Genomic DNA, 11416 nt, shown 5'->3' on the forward strand with positions numbered 1-11416 from the left:
CTCTCACACTAATAGTTTCAAACTGTGCAACTGTAACTAAATGAGTAACATACACAACTTAATAATAATTTAGGAGGTGTGTTTGTGGTTTCTTTCATTCTGCAGTTAAGTCATATAAGGCATGTTAAGGACAAGTGCAAACACTTTTTCCACATCTGCTACCCCCTGTAGCACAGCTAACGTCTGGACTACAGAACCTCAACATCTAATATTTAATAGCAAAGTATGAGTTTGGACACTAGATCAAATCAGTCATGTTTAAACTCTCACTTTATAAGTTATTGACATCATTAGGACCTAAAGTGAACATTGACACTGACAAGTCGATCAATACATCCCTGCTTAAAACAATTAAGCATTGAATGTCCATGTAGAAACAACTGACTCGTGAGTACTCGCTCAGTTGTTTGCAGAAACCGAGCAGAAGGTGTTTGTGAAGAGTCACATTGAGCACCCTCATGAGTCACATCTTCACTGCTGTAGATCACACATACAAATACTTCCACAATTGTACAGTAACATGATCCCAGGAAGAGGTACTGTTTACACACACCAGTACAGTACTTCATAGTATTGTGTTTACACTACCACTGTATGTCTTTCTGCACTCACCCGACGGTCAGATGGTCAAAATCTGACCACTCCACAGTCCAGACAGCTGCTGTGATGAGTTTATATTTGCTCCCACAATCCATTGCTGGAAGGAGGAAGTGGCGAGGTCAGAAAAAAAAACGGCTACTGGAGAGTCACTGAGGAAGAGATGAGACTTGATTCCCAGAGGTGTGGTGGCGGTGGAGGCAAGGCGACTGTTAACGGTCTCTGCAGACGCTGCCTGGAGAGGGATTGAGAAGAACGGTATTCAACATTTTTTTCATGAAATTTTTCGACATGACTTTTTTAATCACAATTTTTCGTCATACTATACTGTGACTTTTTATCATGAAATTTAATGACATACCATACTATGACTTTTTTTTCATGAAATTTAACGACGTACTATACTATGACTTTTTTTAATCACAATTTTTTGACATGCTATACAATTACTTTTTTCATGACATTTTTCGACATTCTATACTGACATTTTTTCATGAAATTCTTCGTCACACTATACTTTGACTTTTTTTATACAAATTTTCGACATACTATACTATGTCTTTTTATCATGAAATTTAACGACATACCATACTATGACTTTTTTCATGAAATTTTACGACATACTAAACTATGATTTCTTTTTCATGAAATTTTTCAACATACTATACTATTCCTTTTTTTCATGAAATTAAACAACATACTATACTATGATTTTTTACATCAAATTTTACGACATACTATATTATTACTTTTTTTCATTAAAATCTATCCACATACTATACTATAACTTTTTTTCAGAATATTTTTTCGTCATACTGTACTATGACTTTTTTTTAAAAAATCTCAGTATGGTGCCATTAGAGAACCTCATCAATGTGACACAGTTGGTGAAATTGCACTTCCTCTTTGCTGTTCTTCTCATTGACAGCAGGTCTACTGAGTGGCGGAGCAGTCACAACTATCAATATGCAAACGGATGTTTAAGGGCGTGCCAGTTGTTAATTTACTTTTTAAAAATCTGCATCAGTCAAACATCAGTAGATGTCTTGTGTAACTGAACTCACCGAGGATGCTGCGTTTGCACAGAGGACAGGTGTGATGCAGCAGCAGCCAGGGGTCGACACACTCCCTGTGGTACTCATGAAGACACGGCAGCACCCGTAGACACTGAGACAACACAAGACACACCAACATTTGATATCATTTATCACTGCAGAATCACCTATCCTTCACATAGACTGTATAACTCAGTAACTTTTTTAAAATCTTAAAATATGGCAGAAGGCAGAGAAACCAAACCAGTGGCAGGAGTATTTTTCACATGATATTACCACTTCTCCCCTTGCCTGCCTGAATCCAACCAGGGAAACGATACAGCCAAGACTAAATCAGAGAATGTATGTACAGTATGCAGGAGTGTTGTCTGACCTGGTTGTTGTTGAACGGCTCTAGACAGACTGCACAGTTTTCCGTCTCCACCGGCTGGGACGGGTCACACCACGGTTTGGGCTGACGATACGTTTTGGTCTTCAGCGACGACATTCTCTTCAGAACGTCCTGTTTAGGAAAGAGCTGAAGAATACAACACAGCAAACCATCACCTAACAATATATCTAAATGGGGACAGGACAAATTCTCCTAACAGATGACATGATCTGATTCGATATGTGCAACAATCATTTTGTGTTCCCCTTGACTATCAACTTTACTTTCATACAAAGATTGTGTCCAATGCTAACCAATTTAACATCATTCAATCGTTTAAAACAAGTTAGGAAGAAAGCAAAGATACGTTGTCTTTCAACCTGCATGTGCTACCACGTGACGTGTTTGCAGCGTTTCCACAACATAACCAAAAGCAGCCGAATCAAATAAACTACCATTTGAGCGTTAATATGATTCTGAACATAACTTAGCCCTTTTAGATGGCAATGTTATGCATTACTGGAGAGGCCTGATAGATAGCCGAGTAGTTCATTCTCACCTAAAGGATAATAGGAGAATGTTTAAATAATTTTCCAGGACATTTTACTTTTTCTCTAATTTTTCATGCGTTTTCAATGACTGGAAAATTGGTCAAATGTTTTCCAGGACGTGTGGGGACCCTGAAAAAGTACAATATTTGCCTCTGAAATGTAGTAGAGTAGAGGTATAAAGTAGCAGAAAATGGAACTACTCAAGTAAAGTACCTCAAAATTGTACTTATGTGCAGTGCTTGAGTAAATATACTTGATAACTATCTACCCTTGTTTATCGTCATATATAATCGGCCGATAAGAAAAAAGAAACTGTAGTACAGAGATGGAAAAGACATGTTTGTGTAAGTGTTAAACTGCTTAGCAAAACCTAAGTATGGCCTGTGATGACAATATCATCAGTAAAGACGGAGTGTTTACCTCCAAGTCGTCGTTCGGCTGGTGGTCCTGGTACTGCCAGTGAGCCTGAACAATGACTCCGGTGCTGAGGATCAGAGCCACCAGGAGGACGGTGTCCCACAGCTGCTGCAGGTACTTCTACAGAAACACGAAGAAGACCAACAGTACTTTAACATCTGGTTTCTTTACAGTTCATTCAGAGTATCAGTATCAGTATCAGAATATGTTTCTGGGTAACAGAGAAGAGGAGGAAAATGCAAATGATGATTACGCACCAGACTTAGTTAAACTACATCTGCATTGAAAGTGGAATTATTACAATGTGGTTTATATCTTGATTTTTGTAATACTGTATCAAACCTTGTTTTTTTACTATAATAATCAAAATAAACATGATGTGTTCCCCCCACCTGAACCTGAGAGTTGGTCTCTCCCGTGCAGATGACCCCCTGCCACTCTCCGTAGCGACCTCCTCTCGACCGACCGCAGCTGGACCACAGCGTGAGCGTGGCCCCCTGCCCGAACACACAGCAGCATGGACTCACTGTCAGCTCAGCCTGTCATCTGTTCATTCACCACTGGAGGGTGCTAACAACTGAGAAACACACTGTCAGCTGATAGATTGAGGAGCTCACCAGGTTGTCCTGCAGAATCGTCTTGTATGTGATTTTTGCGGTCGCCTGAAGACCCCTGTAGAGACAGAACGGTCATTTAATGCAAATAAAAAGTCTCCATCACTACATTTACAAACACACTCTAACCTGATTACTCTGAATCACCAGTTTGCATGTTTTCTTTCTTTGATAAATCATGCATTAAAGTTTGTGTTTTGGATTACAGGAAACATCTTATTAGTGCCACAAAATATTACAAAACATTGTAGGAATTCGCCACGTGTTTACACCCAGTTCAGTCTGTGACGTTTGTTGTCAATGTGGAGAATCAGTATGATGAAATGAAAATTAGAGATGTATACTGGCAATAGTTATTAGATTAAAGAATAATAATGACATATTGAACCAAGTTATGATTACTCTGATTCTGGCTTTCATTTGACTGTTTATCGTTTGACAATGTTCAATACTGCGATATGCAATATCTGTGTTTTGGTACCAATCCCAAAACAATATATAATGCTTTCCTACAAAAAATATGTTGGATTTAATTTAACAAAGTAAACCTTATTATTGCATCAATAGTGATCAAAGGCGTTAACACAAATAGCTGCATAATAACTTATCAAACTGTCAATATAAAATTAACGATTTTGGCCATTTCAAGGAGGAAATATCAGATCAAAGAATAACTAAACAATTTTCTCAATTTAATACGGACACAATTCAAAAAGTAGTGAAGTTCAGTGCAGAGTTGGACCTGAATTATTGCCTTAAACTGGTTATTGTTTAATTCCTAGCGTTGATAACTAAATTGCATGACAGTCATAGCACTGTATGATCTCTTGGCAGAAATCCTCAACTGAGGAAGCATGTGACCCATGAAATTATATAACTTATCTGATTCATAATAACAAATATTTTGTTGCGTTTTATCAATGATATGAGGGAAAGGTGCATGTGAAAGGGTCTGTTTCCATGTTGGCAGTAATAAATAATGAAGTGTTGTGTACCTGAGCAGAGCTCCGATCAGTTTGGTGACATTTTCAGATGTCTGGATCACGATGATGGGCTTTGACAGCACCTGAGACAGATCCATCTACAACAGAAACAAGTTTTTAGGTTACAAATATGACCTTGACAAAGTGTCTTTAAAGCTTCAATTTTCTCTTCCAAAATCAATATAATCCATAATCTCTACTGATAGAGCACCTTCAATTCTGTTTGTTCTGATGTGCAGCTTCCCAAGGACATTGCACCAATGGACACACACAAAATAACAAATGCAAGAGCTCTTAAATCATGTAAATGACGAGGTTTACAACACTATGATGGAAGAAAAATGAGAAAACAGCAGGTGAGTGAGTTTGTGGAGATTTACCTCACTGACAGTGTTTTGGTTGAGAGCCAGGATGATCAGCGCAGACGCTCCGAGGACCAACGCTCGCTTCATCTTTAACGGGGAGGATGCATGTTAAGTTTTTGTCGTATAAGTGTGAACAAAATTCACAACAGATTTAGATTATATTGAACTTCTTACTTTGTTGACCATAGCATCGGTGAAGGACTCCTGGTTTCCGGTGGAGGCTTTGCTGTCGTCGATCTCCACAGGCACCACCCCGATCCACAGCTCCTGCTCTTTGGTGTCGTCTTCGTCTTTTCCTCCGCTCACCTGCGTCTCCTCATCCTCCTGAACCTGAGGACAGAAAACGAGCTGCACATTTGTACCGAAAGCTGCCTTCCTAAGAGGCTCCTCAGCAGCGGCTGTTTAGGGAGGCAAGACGTATACTTGTTTACTTTTCCACCCATATTTGTGACTTTCATTTCAAACAAAAACCTCTTAAATTCACTTCATTAAATCAAAAACTAATTAAAACCTGAAAATTCCACTATGCCTGCTGCTAAGAATAAGAATCATGTCAGCCAATATATAAATGATAACATTATAAATTGATAATTCTACTGAAAAATCTCACATTTCCTCCTGTAAAACATGATTTTCCCATGAGAAGTAAATTTAATGTGATATTTGTACAGTTTTGTTTTCTGCAATGTTTGACATAAATGTGTATATTTAAATGTCATAAGGGTTATATCACGTAGTTGAATACTTTGGGTTAATTGACTGTTTATTCAGAAAGAACAGAAGGGAACTAATGAACTCAAGTTGATTAACCTTTGCCTAATAGAAGCGAAGCGTCTTATTGCTAGACATTGGAAAAGTGATTGTTCATCACTCATCTTTGAACCTTTGGATTAAAGAGCTTTCCTCTTGCATAGCGAATGATTTTCAAACAAAAAAGTAATATCTTTCATAAAATATGGGATTTATACCTTACATTTTTGGAATCAGGACCTGATAACGTCTTTAATTTGACATGTACCAATGAGACTGTACCCTTTTCTTTTGGACAAACAGGCAGGTATGTATGTATTTCTGCATGTGGGAATTTTTATATATGTATGCAAGTAATTTCATTTATTTTTGTTATTAATATAATCTTGTAAACTATCATTTTTGTTATCTACTCCGAGGGCTCAGAGTTCATGGGTAGGTTTAAGGGTGAATGGGGGGGAAGACTTGAAAGATGTAACCAACCAATTTTGGAAAAGTGATTTATTATGTTTAAAGGTCCCATATCATGCTCATTTTCGGGCAGAAATCCTGATAGCTTGTTTCAAAATCTGAGTTTCTGAATACGGGCTGTGTGTATTTCCCTGTGGATTGAGTGTTTCGATACTTTCACAGTATTTATATAGGACTTAAGCCTGCTTTATAAAAAAAAACATGAAAATTTCACTTTTTTACAATATGGGACCTTTAAAATCAATAAAGATATGTGATAAAAATAATGTGGGGCATTATTTTGGTAACATTTTTTGCCATTTTTAGACTACATTATAATCTGATATTCAGAAAATAACAGTTAGTGACAGTAAAAGTCCCACATCTCCCAGTTTTCATCCAAATGTGCCATTTTATTAACCTCCAGAACAATAACAGTGCGTTGTTGTCTACTATAAACTACTACCCTCTGGACCTCTGACCGACTCACCAGGACCAGCTCTCCCTCCAGCTCCTCCCGGTCCTCGGAGCTCCTGCTGGTCCCCCGGCCGGACTCCACCACCTCTCCCCGGAGCAGAGCGCTGCCGACGGGCCGCTGCTCCAGGAACACCTGATACTCCACCAGAGCGACCTGATCCGCGGCCACCAGCAGCACCAGCGGTACCGTCACCCAGAAGAACCAGCACCAGAACCGAGCTAGAGCCATGACCCGAACAGCAACACCAGCAGAGGACAGCTGCTATAAACACAGAACCCTGATCAGCTGTTCTCCGGCATTCTGACACAGCTGCTGAATGTTTGTCTCCAGTTAGCTAACTGCAGCTGCACCTCAACCAGAATGTAAACAACGGAAGACAGCTTCCGGCACCAACCGGAAGTAGCGGGAGGATAGTCATCTTGTATACAAACCAATAAATCCAATAATTTAATAAATACAAAATAATATAGTTGTTTTAGCTAACTGTATATCGCAAACAAAAATCAATTTTAGCGAAAATTCGCGGTGCTTTTTTTTTTTTTTTTACAGTTTTTAATGCACATTTTTAGATTATAATTTACAGTTTAATGCACATTTTTTAATTATAATCTAGTCTTTAATGCACATTTTTTAATTATAATTTACAGTTTTTAATGCACATTTTTTAATTATAATCTAGTCTTTAATGCACATTTTTTAATTATAATTTACAGTTTTTAATGCACATTTTTTAATTATAATTTACAGTTTTTAATGCACATTTTTTAATTATAATCTAGTCTTTAATGCACATTTTTTAATTATAATTTACAGTTTTTAATGCACATTTTTTAATTATAATCTAGTCTTTAATGCACATTTTTTAATTATAATTTACAGTTTTTAATGCACATTTTTTAATTATAATCTAGAGTCTTTAATGTACATTTTTCGATTATAATCTAGTTTTTGATGCACATTTTGTAATTATAATTTACAGTCTTTAATGCACATTTTTTTATTATAATTTACAGTCTGATGCACATTTTTAGATAATTTACAGTCTTTGGTGCACATATTTAGATAATTTAGTCTTAAATGCACATTTTTCGATTTTAATTTACAGTTTTTAATGCACATTTTTAGATTATAATTTACAGTTTTTAATGCACATTTTTAGATTATAATTTACAGTTTTTAATGCACATTTTTTAATTATAATCTAGAGTCTTTAATGTACATTTTTCGATTATAATATAGTTTTTGATGCACATTTTGTAATTATAATTTACAGTCTTTAATGCACATTTTTTTATTATAATTTACAGTCTTTAATGCACATTTTTAGATTAGAATTTACAGTCTGATGCACATTTTTAGATAATTTACAGTCTTTGGTGCACATATTTAGATAATTTAGTCTTAAATGCACATTTTTCGATTTTAATTTACAGTTTTTAATGCACATTTTTAGATTATAATTTACAGTCTTTAATGCACATATTTAGATCATAATTTACAGTTTTTAATGCACATTTTTAGATTATAATTTACAGTTTTTAATGCACATTTTTTAATTATAATCTAGAGTCTTTAATGTACATTTTTCGATTATAATCTAGTTTTTGATGCACATTTTGTAATTATAATTTACAGTCTTTAATGCACATTTTTAGATTAGAATTTACAGTCTGATGCACATTTTTAGATAATTTACAGTCTTTGGTGCACATATTTAGATAATTTAGTCTTAAATGCACATTTTTCGATTTTAATTTACAGTTTTTAATGCACATTTTTAGATTATAATTTACAGTCTTTAATGCACATATTTAGATCATAATTTACAGTTTTTAATGCACATTTTTAGATTATAATTTACAGTTTTTAATGCACATTTTTTAATTATAATCTAGAGTCTTTAATGTACATTTTTCGATTATAATATAGTTTTTGATGCACATTTTTAGATTATAATTTACAGTCTTTAATGCACATTTTTAGATTATAATTTACAGTCTGATGCACATTTTTAGATAATTTACAGTCTTTAATGCACATATTTAGATTATAATTTACAGTCTTTGGTGCACATTTTTAGATAATTTACAGTCTTTAATGCACATTTTTAGATTATAATTTACAGTCTGATGCACATTTTTAGATAATTTACAGTCTTTAATGCACATATTTAGATTATAATTTACAGTCTTTGGTGCACATTTTTAGATAATTTACAGTCTTTAATGCACATTTTTAGATTATAATTTACAGTCTTTAATGCACATATTTAGATCATAATTTACAGTCTTTAATGCACATTTTTAGATTATAATTTACAGTCTTTAATGCACATATTTAGATCATAATTTACAGTCTTTAATGCACATATTTAGATTATAATTTAGTCTTTAATGCACATATTTAGATCATAATTTACAGTCTTTAATGCACATATTTAGATTATAATTTAGTCTTTAATGCACATATTTAGATCATAATTTACAGTCTTTAATGCACATTTTTAGATTATAATTTAGTCTTTAATGCACATATTTAGATCATAATTTACAGTCTTTAATGCACATATTTAGATCATAATTTACAGTTTTTAATGCACATTTTTAGATTATAATTTACAGTCTTTAATGCACATTTTTAGATCATAATTTACAGTCTTTAATGCACATATTTAGATCATAATTTACAGTTTTTAATGCACATTTTTAGATTATAATTTAGTCTTTTGACCGTTGCGTCAAAGAGTATAGAAGCAACTTGAGAGAGTAACGTCCCGTATTTCCTTCTTCGATTTAAAACCACGATCCATACACGCTATAATTAACAGCTGAAGCCGTGAATAAAACCTTCAGAGCGGTGCTTCACGTCTATTAACACGAGGAGTACTTCATTTTCACTGTTATAGTCCGAGATTTTACCTGAGTAAACTCTGAAATCGTAAAAACAACCTATAAAGCTACTTGTTCCGTTTTGCACTTAGTATTTAGGACATTTGGCTAAACTATGGAAACTATTAGTCTTAAAGAGTAGCAGCAGTAGCTGATGGGAACAACTCAATCGCTGAAACAAACAAACCTACAAAAAACAGTTTTTATTTACTTCTTGTCGTTTGTGCGCATGTGCGAGATTCTCGGATTAAAAACAAAGATTGTCTATCGTCTTTAATGGGAGATGATTCACTCCACAGTTTGTCCACAATTTCGCCAAATGTGCTAAAAACCCAGTGCAGCAAATTTCAATTTCATAGTTTCACCAACTGAGTTACATTCTCTTGCATTTTATTGACTATATTTGTTAAATTAAGCATTTGATAATATTCTAGCAAAGATGGAAAGGTTTTCTGAGTTTAACATGTGATCATTTGACTGGGCCCTCACTTATCCGTTTGTATGAGCTGTCAGTTTGGGCAGCTTTCATGTTTGGTAATCCTCTTAGAAAGATGCTTGAGATCCCAAAAACCTGTTCTTGACAAGGTACCATCCCCCCCGAATAACACACGGGAAGCAAAAAAAACAAAAAAGCCATTTCTTTCCTGGAGAACCACTACTAAAACTATTATTATCCAGCGACTTAAATCGTAGAATAATGATAAATAACGGTAGAAACCAAGGATGTATTATGTAATGTATTAAAGATCCCATAATGTGTTCATTTTCAGGTTCATACTTGTATTTTGTGTTTCTACTAGAACATGTTTACATGCTGTAATGTTCAAAAAACCTTTATTTTCCTCATACTGTCTGCCTGAATATGCCTGTATTTACCCCTCTGTCTGAAACGCTCCGTTTTAACACATTTCACCGGAATTGCGCCGGAATTGCAACAGAATTGCGTTGCCAGGCAACAGCTTGGGTCCATGTGTACTTCCTGTCAGTAGATGTCATTCACATACACTTCAACCAGGAAATAAACTGGGACACATTTAGAATGTTTACGTTTAAAACTGTGTAATGGTCTAAATATTGTATATTCGTGACATCACAAATGGACAGAAATCCTGACAGCTTGTTTCAAATGTAGAGTTTCTGAATATGGGCTGTGTGTGTATTTCCCTGTGGATAGTGTTTCGATACTTTCACAGTATATATATATATAGGACTTAAGCCTGCTTTAAATTAAAAAAACATGAAAATCTCACTTTTTTACAATATGGGATAGAATTATATTAATATCTGAATTACTCAGTATCCGGCAGGTGGCACTCTGCTATCAAAGCTTCATGTGAGCTGTAGCTACTGTTAAAATGACAACCTGTGCACATTTTATCAACCAGTACAGTAGTAGATTCCCATATAGACGCTGTCTACTACCCTGTTATTTATTTTTATTATTATAAAATATTGTTTAAAGAAACCTAGTGTGTAACACTACAAATGCAAGTGGAATAGAGTGCTCCAGGGATGACATATTTTTGTAGGCCAACCAGGAAGTTAGCTATACTACATACTTGTTTACTTTTCCAACCACATTTGTGACCTTTATTTCAAACAAAACCACTTCAATTTACTCCATCAAGTCAGAAAACTAATTCAAGCCTAAAAATGCCAGTATGCCTGCTGCTAACAATCATGTAAGCCAATATATAAACAATGACATTGTTAATTATTCTACTGAACAAAAAATGTATTTAATAGATCCATGATATCTCACAGTCCTGTTTATTTCCTACTGTAAATCATGATTTTCCCCACACAGTCAATCAATCAAAATGTATTTGTATAGCCCTTTACAATAACCAAAAGGTTCCCAACGTGCTTTACATTAACATCAATAAATAACAGGAATA

The 11416-nt window shown here is 34.7% G+C and overlaps 1 protein-coding gene across 5 annotated transcripts in view; it reads right to left on the bottom strand.

Moving 5' to 3' along the window:
- The window catches only part of rnf215 (ring finger protein 215), a 33316-nt gene that overhangs the window by 199 nt on the left and 21701 nt on the right, over positions 1 to 11416 (bottom strand). For 3 of the 5 annotated variants that reach the window (XM_037777353.1, XM_037777351.1, XM_037777352.1), the window contains 10 exons: positions 6643 to 6848; positions 5127 to 5282; positions 4968 to 5039; positions 4600 to 4685; positions 3608 to 3662; positions 3383 to 3487; positions 2994 to 3110; positions 2026 to 2169; positions 1662 to 1764; positions 256 to 832 (listed from right to left, as the gene is read on the bottom strand). In XM_037777353.1, the coding sequence (XP_037633281.1) occupies positions 810 to 832; positions 1662 to 1764; positions 2026 to 2169; positions 2994 to 3110; positions 3383 to 3487; positions 3608 to 3662; positions 4600 to 4685; positions 4968 to 5039; positions 5127 to 5282; positions 6643 to 6848 (1067 nt within the window). In that variant the 3' untranslated portion in view covers positions 256 to 809. Of the gene's footprint in view, positions 1 to 255; positions 833 to 1661; positions 1765 to 2025; positions 2170 to 2993; positions 3111 to 3382; positions 3488 to 3607; positions 3663 to 4599; positions 4686 to 4967; positions 5040 to 5126; positions 5283 to 6642; positions 6889 to 11416 lie in introns of those variants that run through there. The other 2 variants (XR_005207836.1, XM_037777354.1) reach the window with 2 other exon arrangements.

This window comes from Sebastes umbrosus, chromosome 8 (genome assembly GCF_015220745.1).
Source record: "Sebastes umbrosus isolate fSebUmb1 chromosome 8, fSebUmb1.pri, whole genome shotgun sequence".
Lineage (NCBI taxonomy): Eukaryota > Metazoa > Chordata > Actinopteri > Perciformes > Sebastidae > Sebastes > Sebastes umbrosus.